The sequence below is a fragment of the Chrysochloris asiatica genome, unplaced genomic scaffold, assembly GCF_000296735.1.
Source record: "Chrysochloris asiatica unplaced genomic scaffold, ChrAsi1.0 scaffold00083, whole genome shotgun sequence".
Taxonomy (NCBI): domain Eukaryota; kingdom Metazoa; phylum Chordata; class Mammalia; order Afrosoricida; family Chrysochloridae; genus Chrysochloris; species Chrysochloris asiatica.
The window spans coordinates 586,457-609,715 of NW_006408601.1; the positions used below are offsets into that span (position 1 = coordinate 586,457).

General features: G+C 43.4%; 1 protein-coding gene across 1 annotated transcript in view; it reads left to right on the forward strand.

Moving 5' to 3' along the window:
* Window positions 1-2,300: 2,300 nt before the first annotated feature.
* The window catches only part of MICAL2 (microtubule associated monooxygenase, calponin and LIM domain containing 2), a 128,978-nt gene continuing 108,019 nt past the window's right edge, over window positions 2,301-23,259 (forward strand). Inside the window, exon 1 of the mRNA XM_006865823.1 lies at window positions 2,301-2,564. Coding sequence (XP_006865885.1) covers window positions 2,301-2,564 — 264 coding nt within the window. The remainder of the gene's footprint in view (window positions 2,565-23,259) is intronic.

Genomic DNA, 23,259 nt, shown 5'->3' on the forward strand with positions numbered 1-23,259 from the left:
GAGGCTTGGTGGAGTGGTGGTTGAGCATTCATCTGCTAGCCTGAAGGTCTGCAGTTTCTGCTCACTATCTACGCTCCCGGAGAACTCTGCGGAAGTCTGCCTCCCTAGAGATGCCAGCCTTGGAAACCTGATGGGACGGCTGTACTCTGCCCTGTAGGATCTCTAGGAGTTAGAATCCATCCAGCAGCAATAGGTTTTGTGTTTGAGGTTAATCTTTTAGTGAAATCACCTTGTTCCTAAAATTGTAGCTTTCTGGATTCCTCTAGGTTCTGTCAGACATTTACTGTTTCCATGTACTTTGTTCATGTTCTACAATCACTTGTCTCTTGTCTTGTAATCATCTCTTTATTGACCTGTCTTCCTCATGAGGCTGAACCTGACCCTCTGTATCCCAAGAACCCCATGTGGTGCCTGATCTTGGTACCTTATTTAAATAACAGAAAAGCTCCCATTGAGTATGCTCCATAGTGTTTTCAGTGGCTGAGTTTTCAGAAGTAGATCACCAGACCTTTCTTCCAAGGTGAATTGGAACCTCCAACTTTGCAGTTAGCAGCCAAGCATATTAACCATTTGCTCCATGCCAGGAGTCAATCATTGTTGCTGAATGAAGAAGTAAGGGATTAAAGAAGACGATTACCAAAACATCATTGTTTGCTTTTCGGTGTTATAAAGTCAGCCTGCTGCCCCAATGAATCTATGATAAGCATGCCCAGTCTGAGAAGCTCTTGCTTGAGCTCCTTTCGCTGGCCTCTATTTACAGTGTCCTTTTGTTTGCAGACCCTTGCCCTGAGCCTTCAGACAGCCAGGGCAGCTCCAGCTCCTCCATTTTTGTCTTGTTGCTCTAGTTTTCAATTCAGGAAAACTAGCTGGTACTTCAGAAGATCAGTTCTAATTTATTTTTGTTCCTCTGAAACTTAAACTTTCCTAAGAAATGCCTAAGGTTAGATATAGGGCAGTGAGAGAGGAACATGACCCAGACCCAGGCAAACTATTTTTGTGATGTGAATGAACACCCATTCCTGTTTCCCTTCTCTGAGCCTGAGCACTTATTCCAAGTTGTTCCTGCTGTGGGCTTACAAAGCAAACTCCTTTTGAAAGTTGGGAGCAAGAGGCCCACATGTCTCTCTGTCTTTCTGTATGTCTGACTGAGGTAGATTGTGTGCTTCTGGAAGATATCAGGAAGAGAGAAGATTTTGAGACGTTGCCATTTGTCATTTGTATAGAGGACTTACCGTCTGGTAATTAATGAAGAGAGACTTTAAGCTTTGGACATTGAAGGGTAAATGGACGGGGTGGTCGTGAAGTCTAGGGAGGAATGTGCTTTGGATTTCTTTTTGTCATGTACTGAGGTAATATGAGGAGTCTTGGCATGGCACTGTAGGATAAACACTGGACTTCTAACTGAAAGGTCAGCGGTTCAAACTCACCAGCCATGCCTTAGAAACCCTATACAGGGTTGCTATGAGTCTGAACCGACTCAATAACACTCAAAAACAGCAATAAGGTAATGTGGCTAGGTCACATTAATATTAGTCAACTACTTCGCAACAAGAAGAATTCTAGGTTTTCAGTGATGCTAACTCTAGTATGGTGTGGTGCTGTAGGATAAAGTACTGGACTGCATGGTCGATTTGAACCCCAAAGCCAGTGGTTCAAACTCACCATCTGTTCCTTGGAAACCCTATACAGGATCGCTATGAGCCAGAACCGACTTGACACTAAACAACACAACAACAACAACAAATCTAGTATGGAATCCTGGTATGGCACTGTAGGTAGGATAAGCACTGGACCACTAGATCAGTTTGAGCTGCAAGGTCAGTGGTTCAAACCCACTATCCACTCCTGGGAAACCCTATACAAGGTCATTATGTGTTAGAACCAACTCATAGTACTTAACAACAGCAACAACAAATCTAGTGTATTTTTTTTTTTGCTATTGCTTTTTGTAAATGACTGTTTCCAGAACTATCTGCTCATCCCAAGATGGCCAGGTATTGTTGACATCCACCAGAGTATAGCTTTAGACAGTCTGTGATCCTTTTCAGCTGGGGAGAAAAGCAGGATGTTGGGGAGAAAACGTTTGACAATAAGGTGTGATTGTGCATCTTCCATAGCTGTTTTATGTTTTAATATCTGAAAGGGATTTTATTTTGGCCTCTCAGCACCCATTCCTGCACCCTACCCCTTTTCCCTATGAAGCTCACTTCTGTCTCCACTTCCCTTTCCAGGTGTAACACTTCTCCAGGTATTTCCCACTCCTTTTTCTCCACGCCCTTGCTCCACGCGACTCCTGAGATATGGCAGAAAATGAAGATGAGAAGCAGACCCAGGCTGGACAGATTTTTCAGAACTTTGTCCAGGCTGCCACATGTAAGGGTACCCTTCAGGCCTTCAACATCCTCACACGACATCTGGACCTGGATCCTGTGGACCACAGGAACTTCTATTCCAAACTCAAGTCCAAGGTGACCACCTGGAAGGCCAAAGCCCTATGGCACAAATTGGACAAGCGTGGATCCCACAAAGAATATAAACGAGGGCGATCGTGTATGAACACCAAGGTAAGGGGAACTCCCCCTAAAGATATTTCTTACCTCAAGGGGTATGTGGGGTGACTTAGTGGGGAGCTAGGAACCTGTGGCCATTTTTCTGTCCTGAATTTTTTAGTAAGTGTGGGTGTGAATGTTGTATTGTTTTGCTCAGTTGAATTTAACATTCCGTTGATAGGTTTATTTCCTTCGTCTGTACGTGCATAGCTATCCCGGCTGGTAGTTTCCATCTTGTGATAGCCTCAGCAACTCCTGTGTGCCCTCTCCAAGGCAGAGGAACCAAAGGCAAGATTGAGGGAGTCAAGAAAATGCTTGGCATTATTCTGCTTCTACTACTATTCCTACAACCACTGCTACTTCCAGTAGCCCTTATTTATTGAGCAACTTCTGTCTGTTGTGCACTTTTTGCACATCTCACTGAACACCTGCAATAGTCCTTTGGGCCATTTTAGAGATGTGAAAACTGAGAGGTTAATGAACTTGCCCAAGGTCACCCATCTGCAAGGCAGTTGTGGTCTAATTCCAGAGCTTAAGCCCGAAATTCCATGGAAAGGCAAAATTAGGGAGTGTGTTCCCTAATTTTAAGATCCCCTGACTTTTAAATAATTGACTAATAAGTATGTCCTTACTGCCTTTTCCTCCCTCTCTTTCTCACACCTTTGCATTCTCCAACTTCCCATACCCATACCCAGAATTCATTTCTCTGCCCAGGATCACCATTGTACAAGGTAGTCATTCCCCCAAGGTAGTTTGACCATCCACAGCATCAGTGAATGTAGAGGCTGTCCAGCGTGGTACATCTCTGAATCTTTGAAGTGCCCACACTGACTGAGCAGCTAGAAGTCAAGACTTCCCGCTGAGCCGTGGGGCTGTCAGCCTTGGCACTTGTCCAGGCTGTATGTTTAGGTTAAAAGCTAGTGTGCTGTATTTAGACCTTAGAGAGGTGGCTCTGCCAGAGCCCTTTGAATTCTAGTCTGTGCCAATCCCAGGACAAGAGGCTTGAACTCTCCATGGCAATCAGGACTGTTGTGGTTTTGTTTTGGTGATGAGGAGTTGTTGAGTCCACCGTGGGATACAGCTGCTTTCTATTACCCTGGGGAGATAACTGCCAAGCTCCTCTGAACCTGGGGTGCATAGGAAGAGCATTCCAGGCAGTAGAAACAGACCACTTCAGCCCAGAGCATACCAGCCATCCAGATCGTACCTGCATAGAATAACCTGCCCTGGCGTGGTGCTGTGGGCTAAGTCGTTTGAACTGCAAGGTCAGTGGTTCAAGCTCACCAGCTTGGAAACCCTATACAGGGTTGCGATGGGCCGGAATCGACTCAACGGCACTTAACAACAACAACAACAAAGCAGCAGCCTTAGGCAGAAGAGATGGATTTTAGAGAAAAAGAAGTAGGGGGGAAGGAGTGTGACCAGTGGCCCAAGTACCACTCCTGCTCACACCTCCCTTCCTGGTTGTTGTAACTTCATGGTTCACAGTCCACTGGGCAACTATTCACTGTTAGACGAGGGAGAAGCTTCTGGCTTTCAAAATATCTCAATATGCTTCTCAGTAATTGTATTTGGTGTCTTCTTTTGAAAAGCTGGATTTCAGGCTTTCATTGATGGCTGCATGTATGATGTCCTCTCATGGAAGGTTTTCAGGAGTCCTGCCCCATGGAATGCCATTGCCCCAGACCTCTAACTCTTTCTGGCTGTCGAGGGACTCTTTTGGTGATCTGAAGAATGGAATGGAGGGTTGACCACCAGGCAGATGTTTGTCTTTCAAAACCCATCTGCTGGTTGCCACACCTTTCTGGCCAGCCTCCACTTTACAAGCTTTCGCTTGCTTGAAATAGAAGCGTCCCTGCCTCCTGTGGTTGGCAGGCCACCATTGGCCCATGAAATGCAAAGGGAAAGAAAACATCTCTAGTTAGTGATGCTGAGTAGGAGTAGTTCCTGTCCGTGAATTGTTATGCCTTTTATATGAGGGAGGAACAAAGACATTTCAGATGTGTGCTAGACCATACCCCCAAAACAACCTAGATCCCTAGGCGTGGAACATGCATTTGAAAATGCATTGTCTGTATGGATTATGACTGTGTTAGTCAGGCCACGTCAGCTGCATACTGCAGAAATCCAACTCAAACAATCATAAGCTAAGCAGGGAAACCATTAACTCATATAAGCAGAAAGACCCAGACACTCAGTCTCTCCCAACTTCCCTCCTTCCATCTATCTCTGGATGTTTTCTTCTGTGTTGGCCCCATTCTTTTCTGCTTCAAGCAGATTTTCCCCATGCTGGTCACCTTTAATTTATATCTTTGTATTTCCATGACTCAAAAGGCTAAAATATCTCTCTTCCAGCTCAATATGAAAAAGATCTCAATAGGGAAGAATTGTAATGGACTTAGCTCTGGGCCAATGATTGTGGCCAAGGACAGAAGAGCTAATTAACTGTGATCAGCAATGTTTCAAGTATCACATGAGTAATGTAAGGGAGGAGCAGATTCCCAAGTATATCACAGTGTGGGACAGGTAAACAGCAGGTGTCCTCTACAGTGACTGCTCCTTTGTATCTGCTTATAGGATAGGTCAGCTCCATGTTGGATCATGTGTGGATGTCTAATGCCCATCTCTAGAAGGCTAGCCTTCAGTACTTCTTGTTGTGAATAAAGCAAAACACACATGGGTCCTCATGCTCTTCAGATGTGAACTGGCCCTATCTTGTTGAGTATACTTTGGTATAATAGTTTGCCCTGGGCATGTGGCTGATCATTAAAGCTGAGACATATACACACTAGTGTGTCAGCTTCCAGGCACATAGCCAAGCTCTCAGTTGGCCACAGATAGACAGTGAATGGAGTCCTGGTGTGTGGTGCTATGGTTAAATGCATTGGACTGCGAAGTTGGTTTGAACCACCAGGTGGGCAGGTCAAGCTCACCAGCTGCTCCTCGGAAATGCTATACATTTTTGCTATACAACATATGGCACTTAACAACAACAACTTAACAGAGTGTGAATAAGGAAAATTCTGCCAGAACCCCTAACTGGTGAGATTACCACCTCAGTATCATCTGGCATGGACATATGCTTCAGCATTTCACAAGCATGTGTGGTGTGCTGCTCTAGGATAAGCACTCAACCTCAAGGTCGGTTTGACCCGTAAGGTTGGTGGTTCAAACTCACAAGCCACTCCTTGGAAACACTATACAGGGTCCCTGCTAATCAGAACCAACTCAACAGCACTTAACAACAGCAACAACAACCTAATGCGTTAAGGTGCTGTGCAGTTTTCTTCCTGCCAATAGTGTGTGTGTTTTGGGGAAAGGTACCAGGACCTGTGTGAGAAGAGGGGTCTGATGGAGGTGCTGGGAAATGGTGAATGACTGGGAAGGTTTCTAGAGTTGGTGGCTCAGTTGTCAGTTGCATAACCTACCTTGAAATTTTTGTTTACTATTGATGATAAGTTAACAGGAGTTTCTCAGACACTTTATGATTCTCTCCCTGAGGGTGACTCTGTGTAAGACCCTGTGTGAACCAGGAGTCAAGCCACATTGACCAATTATCAGAATGATAATTGGGTTTGCATTAGAGCAATACCTGGATCAAATATCACATCAAACTAAGTTGTGTTACCGGGACAATCCAGAAGGAACATCATTACACAACGCGAATGCAGTACTTGCATAATCACGGACTCAAGTCATTTATTTTGTATGGACTTGAATGCTGGTAGTTATTTTAAAGAACGTCATATACAAGCCCTACATTTGACAGGTTGGTTACAAGCAAGGACCCAAGAAGCTGTAACTCTTTACCCAGGATTCAACAGCTGTTGAGTAGCATTGTCAGATTTGAACTGCTTATTGGTGTGCCTATATGTTCATTCATTCATTCATTCATTCATTCATTCATTCATTCATTCAGCAAATATTCTGGGACATTATGTGGCACTGTAGGTTAAGCACCAGACTGCTAATCGCAAGGTAGGTGGTTCAAACCCACTAGCCACTCCTCAGAAACCCTATACAGGGTCACTACGAGTCGAAACTGATTTGCCATCACTTAACAACAACAACACCTTAGTAGGCACTTAACAGGAGAGATGGTCTAAAAGATGGATAATAAATAATTTCCACTTGAACTGTCTGTAGAGAAGATGTTATTATTTTTGTATTTACGTACTTATTCAGTCATTTAGGATGAATCATTATTGAGCATCTGTGCAGGGTCACTATGAGTCGGAACCGACTCCACAGTACTTACCAACAACACAGACAATATGGCAGGCACTTGTCTAGGAACATGCCAGTCACTTGAGAGCTCTGTGGCCTTAGGTAAGTTGTTTAATATCTCTGATTTGGGCAACATGTTCTGTAAAATAAGGAGGATAATAGTGCCTACCCCACAGGGTTACTGTAAAGATTAAATCAGGTAATCTTTGGAAGGCATGTAGAATAGTGTCTAGTCCATAATAAGGTCAGTAAGCATTTAGCCATTATTGTTGGAACTTCCTAACTGCTGGGGAGAATATAGGGGTATAGGTAGGCAAGCAATTAACTATGACTGAAGTAGTCTGGGAATGCTTCCCGGAGAAGGAGATATGATGTGGGGCTTGACAGGTAAGTAGGAGTTCACCTTGTGATCTGAGGCTACACAACACAGAGATCTATTCCCGGAAGAGTGTGTTGCTTATGTAATGGAAGTGTAGGTGTGTGTTGGAGAGGAGGAGAACCAGAGAGAGCACAATGGACGGGTGGTGGGAGGAGACCAGGCTGTGAAGAAGACCCATAGCACCCCTGCCCGTGACCTCTCTAATTCCCAAACCTGGGATCTTTCCATGAGGTTGGCCAAGAATCACAGGTGGCCATTACTATACATCTTTGCCATAAAAAACACGTTTGCAGGAAATGACTCACTGATTCTTTTGTCTCCAGCAGAAGTAGGGCCAGCCTATATCATGAAAACTCCTGCATTCTCCTGTTAGAGGGAAATGTCTGTACTTTGTGAGTGTCCACAGGGTCAGCCTATGCATTTTGCTCCTGATCGTGACCCTTGTCCGTCTCTACTCTTGCAGAGGCTTCCTGCTGGTGGGCAGCACAGCCTGGGTTCAAGCGTGGGACCCAACGTATCCTGTGGCTCCCAAGTTTCATAAACAGAGTCCTTTGGGGGAGGCAGGGAGAGAGAGTGGGCGGGTGGTACGGGGTGGACGGGGTAAAGCCAGGGCGGAAGGCTGCTATCGCTGGTCCTGGCTAAGCCTATCTGACATTCCAGACCTCTGAAATCACCCACCGCCCAGCTCTCAAAGCTGGCTCTGCTGTGCCCCTGAGGCATGTCAAGTACCGCTCTGCCTAACACGGAGAGCTGTGGTCATAGCTGATAAACCAAGGGGCCTCATGCAGCATTGAACACAGTGTAAATGATCTCTGATCCACTCGCTCACCTGACAGGGCACTGTGGGCACTGCTCCATCAGTCAAGTTCTCCAGTCAGGGCCTCCAGTGCCACCCTTGTCATCAGAGCTTCATCTAGAGTGTGTGTGTGTGTGTGTGTGTGTGTGTGTGTGGTGTGTTGGGCATTACACATGAGTTGGAGGAAATGTGGTTTCCAGAAATACTAAGCTGAGATGAAATTCACTCTTTTTTTTGGTTGTTTTCATAGGAAGTAGTTAATCAAATCACCTGTGGCCCATTTTATAACTATATTGTAAAGACAAGGTGTTTGTTTTGCCTTTTTCTTTCTTCTTCTTCTTTTTTTAACTTTTTATTGTGAATTGAGTGAAAGTTTATCATACAGATCACCAGGTTTATGTTCAGCAAATCATATACGTTGTTTCATTACAATGATTGCAATCCTTTCAATGTACCATCAGTTAACAGTATTTACTTCTATTTACTTTAACTCTTACAGTCCTCCCTGTGTCTCTTGCTACCTTCATCATTCCTCTGCCAACCTTCCTCTTTTGTTTTTTTTTAAGACAAAATTAATTGGTTTTCTTTCATGAAATTTAAAAATGATAAATTATTGTTTAAAAAGAAAATATATACAATAAAAAGAAGTCTCTTTCACCACACCCTCAGTTCCCTTCCCTTGAAGTACACACTATATCATTTCTGGGGTGTCCTTCCTGAAAACTTGCACATATACAGGCATGTATGTGTGTATTTCCCCTTGTTAGGTTGTTAGGTGCTGTTGAGTCAATTCTGACACACAGCAACCTTATGCACAACGGAATGAAATAGTGTCCAATCCTGTACCAACTTCACAATTACTGCTACACTTGAGCCCATTGATGCTGCCAGTGTGCCAGTCCATCTCATTGGAGGGTCTTCCTCCTTTTCACTGACCCTCCACTTTACCAAGCATGATGTCCTTCTCCAGGGACTGGTCCCTGCTGTTGATATGTCCAAAGTCTGACCATCCTGGCTTCTAAGGCACATTCTGGTTGTACTTCTTCTAACACAGATTTGTTTGTTCTTCTAGCGGCCCATGGTACTTTTAATATTCTTCTCCAACACCATCATTCAAATGCATTAGTTCTTCTCCAGTCTTCCCTATTCGTTGTCCAACTTTCACATGCCTGTGAGGCTATTGAAAAGATCATGACTTGGGTCAGGCACACCTTAGTCCTCAAACTAACATCTTTGCTAATAAACATTTTAAAGAGGTCTTGTGCAGCCAGATTTGCCTAATACAATATGTCGTTTGATTTCTTGACTGCTGTTTCCAAAAGTGTTGATAGTGGATACAAGTAAAATGAAGTCTTTGACAACTTCAGTGTTTTCTCTGTTTATCATGATGCTATTTATTTGTCCAGTGGTGAAGATTTTTGTTTTCTTTATATTGAGATACAATCCAATCTTCATCATTAAGTAATTTAAGTCCTCTTTACTTTCAACAAGCAAGGTTGTATCATCTGCATATTGCAGGTAGTTAACAAGTCTTCCTCTAATCCTTATATCACATTCTACATGTGATCCAGTTTCTCAGATTATGTGCTTAGCATATAGATTGAATAAATATGGTGCAAGAATACAACCTTGGTACACACCATTACAGATTTTTAAACCATTCAATGTCCCCTTATTCTGTTCAAATAACTGCCTTTTGGTCTATGTACAGATTCCTCATGAGCATAGTTATATGTTCCGGAATACTTATTCTCCACAATGTTGTCCATAATTTGATCCACACATTCAAAAGCCTTTGCATAATCAACAAAGCACAGGTAAACAGCTTTCTGGTATTTTCTACTTCCAACCAAGATCCATCTGTTATCAGCAATTGTATCCCTCATTCGACATCTGAGTCTGAGTCTAGCTTGAACCTCTGGAAATTCTCTGTCGGTGTACTGTTGCAGTTGTTTTAAAATTATCATTAGCAAAATTTTATATGCAGATGATATTAATGGCATTGTCCAAGGATTTCCACGTTCCGTGGGGTCATCTCTTTTTGGAATGGGGACAAATATGGATCTTTTCCAATCAGTTGGCCAGGCAACTCATGTAGATTTTTTGGTGTAGGTGAGCGAATGCCTCCAGGTTGTATGTTTGTTGAAAGGCTTCAGTTTGCATTACATCAGTGAACTACTTTCTGGTACCATGACTCTGTGTTTTCCTTCCATCTTCTTTTGATGCTTTCTGCATCATTCAATAATTTGCCCATAAAATTCTTCAGTATTGCAAGCTGAGGCTTAAATTTTACTTCAATTCTTTCATCTTGAGAAATGCTGAGCATGTTCTTCCCCTTTGGTTGTCTAACTCCAGGTCTTTGCATATTTATTTCATTGTAATACTTGGCTTTGTCTTCTCGAGCTGCCCTTTGAAATTTTCTGTTCAGCTCTTTTACTTCCTCATTTTTTCCATTTGCTTTAGCATCTCTACACTTGAGAGCAAGTTTCAGTGTTTTATAGATTTGCTTATTTCATATAAGTGGCATCATGTAATTTCTATCCTTTTGAGACTGACTTATTTACCTCAGCACGATGTTTTCAAAGTTCCTCCATGTTGTAGAATTCATCGGGACTTCATTTCTCTTTATATCTGAGTTAGGATTCCATTGGATGGATATACCGTATTTTGTTTAGTTACTCATCTGTTTCTGCCTCCTCATTTTTTTTTAAAGGAAAATAAATCTGTACACATTTGTTGTATGCCTTCCTGTTTTACTCACAAATATATCTTAAAAGCTATTTCAACTCATTCTGTATAGAATAACTATACAGCTTTCTTGGCTTCTTCAGTCTTCCATTTTATGGCTCTATTACAACTTATCTGCCTGCTTAGATTGTTTCCAGTCTGTGCCGTTTTAAACAGGCCTACAGCACACCTTCTCATGCATATGTATTTGTTTGCACCTGAAAGCATAGGAATAGGATAGATTGTTGGAATTGTCTATTCAAATGCTATGTGCATTGCATTTAAGACATTCTGTTTTTGTGGGCTGAAGAGTTAGTGGGATTCTGTACAGGGTTTCTGTGGAGTGGCTGGTGGGTTTGAACCACTGACCTTGTGGTTAACAGTCCAGTGATTATCCTACAACACTACACCGAGACCCACAGATTCCCTCTCCTGAAGGTTCTTCCAGGTGACACTTGACATTCGTAGCAATCGTGAGTGAAAGTGCCAAGAGGAGACTTTTTTAAAAGGGAGCAGCCACAACAGGATGCTGCCTCCTATAATTTTCTTGGCCTTTGTGGACGGGGATCGGGACAGACATGGTACAGTAAGTCCTGGAGTCGAGACTGGGTGTCCCTGAATGAGAAAAGAAGAGTTGAGGAGAAATATAATGGGGATACTGCCATCCTAAAATAACAACAAAACTGCCAGTAATTGCATTACTATTGTCATTCTCTCACATTTGCATGGTGCCTTATACACATGGTGTTATTGATGATTTTGCTTTATCAGTGAAGGTGAATGGTCTTTAAAAGAACAAATAAAAGCTTATACTTTCTTCTTGAAAATCCCATCAAGTAATGGGTGTTTCAGGGCTCCGGCCCACTGAGGGTCTGTGCTGTTTGTGGGGTCCCTGCCTGGTCTGGTTCACTTCTTCTTTTCATGACTATTTAAGTGAATCTCATATCATCCTGTGAACCTGCCCTGATCATTCCACTTCTGCCTTCTCTTAGCCCACCTCCTAATCTGGGTTTTAAGGAGCTCTGGTAGCGTAATGGTTACGAATCGGGCTGCAAACTGCAAGGTCAGCAGTTCGAAACTACCAGCTGTTCCGTGGGAGAAAGATGAGGCTTTCTGCTCCTGTAAAGATTTACAGCCTTGGAAACCCTGTACAGGGTCGCTATGGGTCGGAACCGACTCGACGGCACTTAACAACAACAACAATCTGAGTTTTAGGGTCCTGGTGTGGTCCTGTGAGATAAAGAACTGGACCACAAGTTCAGTTTGAACCACAAGGTCTGTGGTTCAAACTCACCAGCTGCCCCTTGGAAACCCCATACAGAGTCATTATGAGTCAAAACTGACTCGAAGGCACTTAATGACAATGACAACAACAAGATCAGGGTTTTGGAGTCCTGGTGTGGTGCTGCAGGATAATGTGCTGAGCCACAAGGTCAGTTTGAGTCACAAGGTTGGCGGTTCAAACCCACCAGCCACTCCTCATAAACCCTGTACAGGATCACTATGGGTCTGAACTGACTCGATGAGACTTAACAATAATCTAGATTTAGGAGTCTTGGTGTAGCACTATAGGATAAAAGCGCTGGACCACAAGGATGGTTTGAACCACAGGATCAGCGATTCAAACTCATCAGTCACTCCTTGGTAACCCTCTACAGGGTCAGTATGAGTCAGATAGTTAATATCAACAACAATCTGGGTTTGAGGCCCCAGTGGGTTCCCAGACTCCCTGCTCAGTGTCCAACATTGATTGTTTTGTCTCTTTATCACATGACTGGGAGTGCCTCTAGGGCTGGGACCACGTCTGGCTCTTTCCTGGGTCTCGAGCACCCAGCGCAGGAAGATGCTGAGGGACTGGGTAAAGGAACTAAGTTTAGCTGGAGGGGCTTCTATCTGAAGCTCCACTGGGTGTGAACCTGGTATTCCCAATTTCTATAGTGAGTCTGCCAACAGCCTTCATTTCCTTGTTTAAGTACCCGTCCATATTTGCATCTGAGGACTGGGATCATCACCACAGCTTTGTCGGGGTCTGATTAGCCGCTGGTTGCTCTGGGAGCTCTCAAGGGGACAAGGTAGTTGGCCAATCAGCCTGTGAGGCTGAAGGGCTGGGCTTCCTTTTTCTTGGAGAAAAAAGAAACCCTCTTGCAATTCTGGCCCACCCAGGATAGCACAAGGTCTTAGGGAATCTCTGGCTACAGTAATCCAAATAAATGTGTGCCACTGAGAGGGCGAAAGGCAATGAAGCAGTTTAACATTCTGCTTCTCAGACTAGATAAAGCCTAGCTTCCTGCTCAGTGGAGATATTTGCTGTATTCTTCTTCTTATGTTTTTTTTTTCACTCAGAAAAAATATTTTGGAGATCAGTATATTCTCTGGTATGGGAATTTTTCCACTGGACAGAATCTATGTATCTATCTCCTACTCCACTGGGCAGGGTACCATGTTGAGTTGAGTCTCCTGCCATGGATCACATCTTATGCAGTTCTCTGAGTCCGTGTTTAGGTGGTTCTCCCTATCCCTCCCCCTAGTTTGTAAGGATTGCATTCAGCTACAAAGTAAATGAAAACCCAGCTACAGGACATAAATAACTTAAGGGATTTTTTCCTTTTCATTTTAAAGAGCTATTTGGAGAGATGTGGTAGATTGAGATTCAGTGGCCGTGGTCTGTGATTCTGTAGGCCAGTCCTGTCCAATACAAATACAATGTGATTAATTTAAATGTAGCCTAATTATCGTTTACATTCTTTTTTCTTTCACATTCAATCTCTGAAGTCTTGTGTTTGTTTGAAAATTACAGCACAGCTCAACTCAGACTAGCCATACTTCAAGTGCTCAGTAGTTACTATACTGAACAGTGCAGCTCTAGGCCTTTTCCTGATGTTTGTTATCTTGTAGTCACAAGATAGCTGCTGCAGCTCCGGCCATCATATCTGCTTTCAAGGTAGGAAGAAGATAAAAGGGGCTATTCCAGCTGTACACATTTCCTTATTACATAGTCAAAAGCATTTCCAGAAACTTCATTCATATATAAGCTCCAGCAGCAGAAGTTTTTGCCTATATACTTTGTGATTCCCTAGAACCTACAATATGAGGGGACTTTAAAAAATTCGTGGAAAAATTCCTTTATCTTTTCATTCCATTTTTCCATGAACTTTTTAAAGCCCCCTTGTAATGTCTGACACAAAGTAGGCATGTCACATGTTGAGTTCTTCAAAAACAGATGCTGAGAGAGCATTTGCAACGCAAGATGTTTATTAGTAATTGTCACCTGTGAAGGGGATTGGGGTGGAAGCAAGATTGAGCCGAAGAAGTCAAACTAATGGAGTGCCAACAAAGCCATAGGCAGCCTGGTGGGGGCGCTCAGGAGTGAGTATTATCCATACAGTGTCCCATGTCATAGTGAAATGACTGGGTCTTCATACCTGTTTTGTTCAGTTCCAGATGTAGGCTGTCTATGGCAGGGATGTGACCTCAGTCTCTAAGGTTGGCCCTGAAGCAGCTGACAGCTGATAGCTGTCTGCTAATTGCACTGTCTGTAGCAGACGAGGAACTCCTTCCTCGAAGGGAGGTCTGTGTGATGTAGCTCTGTACCTGCCACGTTATTTAAAAAGTATTTGTAGAATGAATGCATGAATTAAATCGAATGTATGTCTCATTGGCTAGAACTATGTTATACTGGTATCCTTGGCTGCAAGTTGGGCTGGGATATTGAGTGTTTTGTTGGATTTTGCTTCTAAGGAGTTAATATTAGGTGAGCAGCTAAAAGTCTTGGATATTTGGGGAAAATGTGGCTAATATAGTACACACAGGGGTCTGTTGTGAGGATTAAACAAGCTAATAATTGCAAAGTTTAGGATAGTCTAAGGGTGAGTCAAAAATTATCCACATGCCTTTCCATGTCCACAGCTGATGACAACATTGAGCTTGCATGTAAAATTATTCTGCCTAATACACGAGTGACAGTGGATTATGTGGCAAATATATACAAATCAGCCATGGCTCTGCCAATGACAGACTGGGTTTTTGAAAAGTTTGTCCAAGGTGGGTACTGAAACAACTTATGGCAGAACATAAACAGAAGTATTTGGACAACTGCAAACAAAATTTCGACTGATATTTGAAGGAAGGTAAAAATTTCTCAAAACAGTCATTACTGGTGATGAGACATGGATTCATCACTATGAGCCTGAGAGTAAATGGCAGAGTATGAAATGGAAACATCCTCAATCGCCAACCAAGAAAAATTTCAAAAGCCAACCATCAGCTGGAAAATTAATGCTTATAGTTTTCTGGGATCCTCAAGGGCCAGTATTGGAACACTAGCAGGAAAAAAGGTTTAATAATAAATAGTGCTTGTAACAGTGAGATGCTCACTGAAGAACTGAAGCCCAAACTTTAGATTAAACTCAGAGGACTGTTATCCAAGGGTGTTGTGATCTTGCATGATAATGCATGTCCGCACACCTCTGCCCACACTGTTGACACTCTGCAAAAACTTTGTTTTGAGGTGTTAAAGCATCTTCCCTATAATCCTGATCTTGCTCCATCAGACTTTCACTTGTTTGATCCTCTGAAAGGAGCCCTTTGAGGATGAAGATTCACCTCTGATGAAGAAGTGAAGAGAGCGGTGCATTTGTGACTTGCAGTTCAGCCTAAAACATTTTAAAATAAGGGACTATGAAAGCTTGTTGACAGATGGATAAACTGTATAGAAAAGCAGGGAAATTTTATTTTTAAAAGATGTATTTGTCTTTTCTAAAAGTTGATTAAAATAAATTCTACAGCCAGAGTATAAATAGTTTTTGACTCACTCTCATACATGACACATAATAAAAGTTTATCGGCATTGCCTTTGTTATTACTACTCTGAGGCCATTCTGCTTTGCTGTGGAGTGTGTGCTCCCTCCTCTGCATCAGGCAGACCCCTAACTGAGCTCCTGCCCTTTTCAGGGCTGTGTCAGGAAACCCATCCATGCTGTATCAGGTGATGTTCTCACCTGTTCAACCTGGATGGGCTTGGCTGCCAACCTCAGTGTGGCTGCTGCGGTGAATTGGTAAACCTCTTTTCCTGTGCTCATAAAGCAAATATGGATGCTTTGTTGTTGTTGTTGCTTTTTGACTCTAGACTTTATGGCAAATTTTTCACCAACTGGAAATCCTTTTTCCCTGGTGTCTGACAGACATATAGACTGCCAGAACCCCAAACTTCTGCTCTTTCTCACCATTTGAATTTCATCTGTGTACAAATGAACCAAATGACTGTTAGTTTAAGCGTCTAAGCCTTTTCTTACTTGGCATTTTAGCAAGTGAGTTTTGCAAGAGACAAGGGTGGGAGGCCACCCAGACCTCAGTGAAGATCAGATGGTCAGCTATGAGCTACCAGCAATCTCTGTAACATGTACAAGGGAGCTTCAACATGTTTCCATGTACAAGTTCTTGGAAAAATAACTTAGTCTTTTAATTCCACTTTTTCATACCCTTTTTGAAGCCCCCTGATGCTAACACACATAACAATAAAAGTATTGACCACATAGCATAGATTGACAACCACCAGCAAAAGGTCAAGTTGGCTTCACCACTCCAGGGTAGTCGACCACACATTTTTCATCTCTTTTTCTAGTCTTGTTCACCTTCTTCCAGTCATCCCTCAATCCAACTCTGTGTCCTCTCTTCTGAAGTTCAGGGTTCCAGGATCACCATCCATATCTGTTTCACTTGGTCTCCCATGTCCAAGTTGCAGAAGGTCTGCCTGTCCCACCATCTTGCCCCAGCAGTGCATTATATTCTTAAGATATATAAATATCTAAACCAGACATTCAAAAAAGAAACCAGTCTACATGACAAACAGTCTACAACCAATGGCCTCATCTATGCTGAGACCAGAAAAACTAGATGATGCCAGGCTACCACTATTGACCATGCTGATGAGTGCCACAGTAGAGAAACTCTGAAAAATGGGTGAAAAATATAGAACGAAACCTCAAGTTCTTAAAAAAAAAAAATAATAATAAACCAACACACAAACAAAGAGAAAACTCCAAAGCAGATTTACACAACTGGTTGAGACTGGAGGACTTCCTTAGACTATTGCCCTGACATAAGCTTCAAACCTTGAACTGAAATCACCTGACATCACCTTGTAACTAAATATAACAGACTGGCTTACAAAATAATGACCATCACCTGTAAGTACCTTGGTCCTTTAAAAAATTACCTATATGAGACCAAATAGTTGACAATTATTTTAAAACAAAGATGAGAGTGTAAGGGGGTAGGGAAATAGATGAATAGAAATGAAATATTCAGAACGGGAAATAATGAGGATGTTCATGCGTTGTGAAGATTGTAACCAATGCCACTAAACAATTTGTGTAGAAATTGTTGACTGGCAACCTAAAGTGCTGTGTTAACCTTCACTGACAACACAATAAAATAATAGTATTTTTAAGAAAGAGAAATAAATACAGGACAATAAGCTTCCACTAAAGGGTTTCCATAAGGAGCTCTGGTAGCGTAGTGGTTACGAATCGGGCTGCGAACCAAACCTCAAGGTCAGTAGTTCGAAACTACCAGCTGGTCCACAGGAGAAAGATGAGGCTTTCTGCTCTCGTAAAGATTTACAGCCTCGGAAACCATGTAGTCGGAACTGACTCCATGGCACATAACAACAACAAAGGCTTTCCATAGGCAATCCTGAAGTGGGGAGCTTTTCCTCTGGGTCCATTTTCCAGAGGAGAACTGTCTAAAGTAGGAATATACTCAAGCACATTTATTTATGTTAAAATCTGTAGGGAAAATTTCATTTACACCTCCAACAAAGGAGTTGGCATTACTAATATTTATTCATTATTCTACAAAGCATTTTGAGGGTCTTCTATATGCCAGGCACTGGGGAAGCAGCAGTTAGGAAAACAAGCACAATCCCTGTCTCCTGGGTTATACATCCTAGTCAGTGAAAGACTGACAATAACCCGGAAGCACAACCTATAGAGCCAAGGAGCACGGGAAGCAGAGTTTACTCAGTCTCAAAGGTAGAAACATGACCTCTGAGGCTCCTATGGGTAAAGCCACAGTTTCCTAAGTTTCAAGGAGTTAACGTCTTCACCAACTCGGTTCTAGAATGTACGAATGCTGTTAAGATGGGGTCTCTGCCCAAAGTACAGGGGGCAAGACTGCCGTGCCTAAGGGGATAGAAGAACGGGACTTGCCAGGGCTGAGGGGGTAGGGTCACTACTCAGAAGGAGGGAGCAGCAGTGTCATTCCAGTGGGCCAGGAGGGCATAGCTGACACTCAGAGTTGAGGGGCCTCGGTCTAGAACCCAGAGTGCATGGCCACACCAGAGTCTAGAAAGCAGGACCATTGCCTAGAGGGTGATGTTCAAGCCCTGAGAGCTAATGTAAATTGTTCTGCTGGGTTTTTAACTTGCATAATACCTGTTAGCCCTTCTTTCTCTCCAGCTGCTCTTGTTTGTAATGGGAATGTCTATCTTTTGCCTGGTAGTTCTGGTAGTGTAGTGGTTATGAGTCGGGCTGCTAACCTCAAGATCAGCAGTTAGAAACTACCAGCCTTTCCATGGGAGAAAGATGAGGCTTTCTGCTTCCATAAAGATTTACAGCCTCAGAAATCCTATATAGGGTCACTGTGAGTCAGAACTGACTCCACAGCATATAACCACCAACAATACCACCAATGTATTTGGAAGCAAATTTTCTATATTCTAGATTTACAGATGAAAAGGAATTTTGTCCCGGTTGATATTTGGACTTGGAATTATTTTTGGGATAATGTAGTGGGGTTAGTGCATTTTCAGTTGCACATGTTTTACTTGTATTAGGTTAGGCACAAATATTTTATGATCATCTTTATTTAGAGATTATGCATGGTTTAAGGAGATATGTACAGGTGTCAAGCTCGCAGGGAGTGGAAGTGATGGTTGTGGTTTTGTGTCAACTTGGTTGGGCCAGGATGTGGCTCTCCCCCATAGTGTGATGTGATGTGACAAACCAATAGGAGGATTGAGGGTGGGATGTTGTTGTTGTTGTTGTTAGGTGCCATTGACTCAGTACTGACTCATAGCGACCCTATGCACAGCAGAACGAAACACTTCCTGATCCTGGGCCATCCTCACTACTGTTGCCATGCCATGCTTGAGTCCATCGATGCTACCACTTGGCCATTCCATCTCACTGGGGGTCTTCCTCTTTTTCTCTGACCCTCTGCCTTACCAAACATGATCTCCTTCTCCAGCAACTGGTCCCTCCTGACAGTATGTCCGAAGTATGAGAGATGAAGTTTGGCCATCTTGGCCTCCAAGGATCACTCTGGCTGCACTTCTTCCAAAACGCATCTATTGGTTCTTTTGGCAGCCCACAGCACTTTCAATATTCTTAAGTGCCATCAAAACAGTTCTGACTCATAACGATCTTGTATAGGCTTTCTAAGGAGTGGTTGGTAGGTTTGAACTGCTAGTTTTATGGTTAGCAGTCTAGGGCTTATCCTACAGCGTCACACCAGGAATCCAAGATTGGATACACCCCCCTTAATACCACTACCACCCTGACTGGATTTATGGGAGATTCTCAAGTGTGTGGCATGCAGCACCTTTTGTCTTGTAAGAAGTAAAAGGAGAGAGCCTTGAGCAAAGAGGGTAGGACCTATCACCACCAAGACGGAAGAGCTAGGAGGAGTGTGGACCTGGGGTAACTGCTCTGCAAAGCTCCTAAATCGCTAAATCCTGGGCAAGATTGATGCCAAGGTGCATTTATTGTTGTTAAGTGCCATTGAGTCAGTTCCGACTCACAGTGACCCTGTATAGGGTTTCCAAGGAGTGGCTGATGAGCTTGAATCGCCAACCTTGTGGTTCAAACTGACCTTACAGTCTAGCGTATTAACCCACAGCACCACACCAGGACTCCTCCAAGGTGTATAGAGATTTCCAAAGAATACTGGGGCTCCAGGTGCTAAAAGGAGACAAGGACCTTTCCCCTGAACCAACAAAAAGAAAGCCTTCTTTTTCCTAAAGCCAGCATTCTGAATTTGGAACTTTTCGCCTCCAAAACTGTGAGAGAATACATTTCTGGTTGCTAAGATCACCCACTTGTGGTATTTCTGTTAGAGCAGCTCTAAGTAACTAAAACAATAAGCAAATGTACGTGGTATGGGCATACATACGTGTATGTGTATGTGTGTGTGGTAGATAAAAGAGAACTTTGGTGTCCGAGATTGGGATACACCTGGCCATTTAAAGTCTTACTGGAAGAAAGAAGTTCTCCTGAAAGTGCATAGTACTTAGCATCATCCTTGGGCTCCCTGATGGTGATGTGGCTTAGGTGCTGGGTTGCTAACTGCAGGTTGGTGGTTTAAAGCCATTAGCCTTTCCGAAGGAGAAAGGCAAGGCTGTCTGCTCTCATAAAGATTTGCAGTCTCAGAAACCCTATAGAGCAGCTCTCCTCTGTCCTATTGGGCTGCTCAGAGTTGCCAAGTGCCAGTGGGTTTGATTTTGGTGTGGTGGTGTACTCATTCTATAACTGACTTAGTCAAATATGTACAGTCTGCTGACTTAGCAGGTTAAGGGAGACTCAGGTTCCATGACTGGAACACTGTGAAGCCTCTCAGAGACGGTGACATTGGAGCAGAGCCCTAGAGGGAGTGAGCAGGTGAGCACATGGTATTAGCAGGGAGACAGCTCAGCAGGTGCAGAGATGCTGATGAAGACGTTTGCTTAGCACATGACCTCACACCAGCCTGAAGGCCATGTAGCTGGAGCAGGAGTTGGTGACCAGGGTCCAGGAAAGAAGTGAGGTGCCCAGACCATGTAGGGCCTAGAAACCACTGAAGGGGGATGGTGGCTTTTACTCTGAATGAGCTGTGAAGTCCTAGGAGGCGTTTTAGCAGAGAATAATATGATCTGACATCCCACCAGCATAATGATGAAATCTCAGGGAAGAAGTGTAGAAGTAGACTAGAATATTTCCCATCTATAACTAACTTTCTCAAGCCTGAGGTATGAATGTATTATGTCATGTGTCGGAGCTTACTGTTTCATCGTATATCAGGAGATGAGCAAAGGGCTGAGGCCAGCCTTGCTGCTCAAGGTTGAGGTAAACCTAGTTGTTCAAATTTAAGTCTTCTGGAATGTCCACAGAACTAAACACTTTTTCCAAGGAGCTGCTCACAGACTTGAACCGTGGACCTTGTGGTTCACAGTGCAATGCTTATCATATGAAGCCACCACACTCCTCATGCAAAGAGTACACTCTTGTATTAATTACTTCAGCAACATTTGTTGACTGCTGTCTAAATGGGCATAAGGGATAAGGATGAAGACAGAGAACAAGGACCCTAGTGTTAGAGAGTTTTCTGTCTAGTGGGGAGAGAACAGAAACACACAAACAAAAATATGTTCCAAGAAGGAAATAAGCAAGATGTTGGGATAGTGGTGGGTCAGAAGAGGCAATTTTAGAAAGGGTGTCAGGAAATGCCTTCTGGGCAGTGACCTTTATTTTAAGCTGAGATTTCCAGGTAAGAGCTGGTTGTTCAACAAGGACAGAGAGTCCAAAGGTTCTGGGGTGGGAAAACTCTAGACAGAGGATCTGAGATAGAAGTGAGCAGAGGGCAGAGTGGTACCAGGCCAGGTTATGGGGGTGAAGGGAAGCAGGAAGCAGCTCACTGAATGGCCTTTCATGTAGGTCATTGTAAAGATTTCAAGTTTCAGTGTAAGATCCCTCATACCTGCTCCACTGTTTTATTAACTGACCTTGTCTCTGTGAGTCTCTGTTTCTTGACCTATACAATGGAACTAATCATAATAATACCTATTATTTCATAGGGGTGAGGTGAAGGTTATATGAGAAAACGCACATAAAGCTTTTAAGTGCCTGGTTGCTCTTAATCACCTCCTCCTTCTCCTTGAAACTACTTTATTGGTTTTTGTGACACAACTGTTTTCAATGTATTTTTTTTTTAAATCTGTATGTTTTTTTCTCAGAGGGAATCTCAGCTGTCACATTCATGAAGATGCTGTACCACATTTGTTTCTCTGGCCCATACCACCCTCTTGAGCCTAAGGACCCCATCGCTGTATCTTATAAACATCCACAGGGTCCCTGTTGTTGTTGTTGTTGTTGCTCTTAAAGTGCCATCGAATTGGTTCCAACTCATAGCAATGCTGTACAGGGTTCCCAAGGAACAGCTAGAGGGTTCAAACCGCTGCCCTTGCAGTCAACAGTCCAGTGCTTATCCTACAGTGTCACAAATGTGGTGCAAGCCTGGTGTGGTGTTATAGGATCAGAACTAGACTGTGAGCCAGAAAGTCAGCAGTTCAAACCCACCAGATATTCCTCAGAAACTCTATACAGCATTTAGACTGTGAGTCTAAACGACTTGATGGTACTTAATACCAAACAACTATAATCTAAAGGTTGGAAGTTCAAACCCACCCGGTGGCACCACAGAAGAAAGACTTGGCAATCTCTTTCCATAAAGATTATAGCCAAGGAAACCCTTTGGAGTTGTTCTTCTATGTAGCACATGGAGTCTTCCTGAGTCAGGATTGGCTCAACAGCAGTGGGGTTTATTTATTGTTTTAGACATCCTTAGGAGCTCTGGTAGCGTAGTGGTTATAAATCGGGCTGCGAACCTTAAGGTCAGCGGTTCGAAACTACCAGCCGCTCCGCAGGAGAAAGATGAGGCTTTCTACTCCTGTAAGGATTTACACCCTCGGAAACCCTGTACAGGGTCGCTATGGGTCGGAACCGACTCGACGGCACTTAACAACAACAACAACAACAAGGATGCACCTCCAGTACTTTCAAATGATGCCCATCATCTTCTTTCTGAAATCTGTTTCTTTTCCTGTTTTTCTTCAAGCTCTGAAGGCTTACAATCATTGTAAACTCCCACCTCCTTTCTACCACCCCCATCCAATCTGTTGTCAAGTCCTCTTTTATCTTCCTTTGTAATTTTATTGCTATCAGTCCCTTTCGCTTCCTTTCCACAGCTCCAACTTAGATGAGCGGCACTGATCTCTCATCTAAGATATTACAATTGCCAGTCTCTGAACTCTCTAAGCCTTTCCTCTCCTCCAGCCTGGCCACTGCTGCCTGCAGAGGCTTCCTTCTGAAGCCAGCTCTTATGGTGGCTCTGCTCCCATTCAGCAACTCCACAGTGCCTGTGGATTTCAGTTCCAGCTCCCAGATGGCCCAGTGCCCTGTCTAACCTGCCTGTCTCTTACCTCACCACTCTGTTTGCCAGACCTTCCTCTTTACATACTAAGTTTCAGTCACACTCCTCTCTACCCATGCCTCTTCTCCACCCTGTTTCTGGCCAGTGGTTCCAGCACTTTCTAAGTCCAAGCTACTGAGATCCTCAGCCTGTGGAACTTCATCAGCATCTACCTCCCCGTCCACCTCAGCAACCCATTCCTAGGCCCTCACTTAGGAGTTTGTCAGCACCCAGAACCACTCCACCTAAACCCTGAGTTTGCAGTGCCTCTTTCTAACCCCAAATTTGAGCTACAGCTTTTCCACTGATGCCACTCAGTAGTCCTGCTTCAAACCCAGATGCACCACCCCCCCCACCCC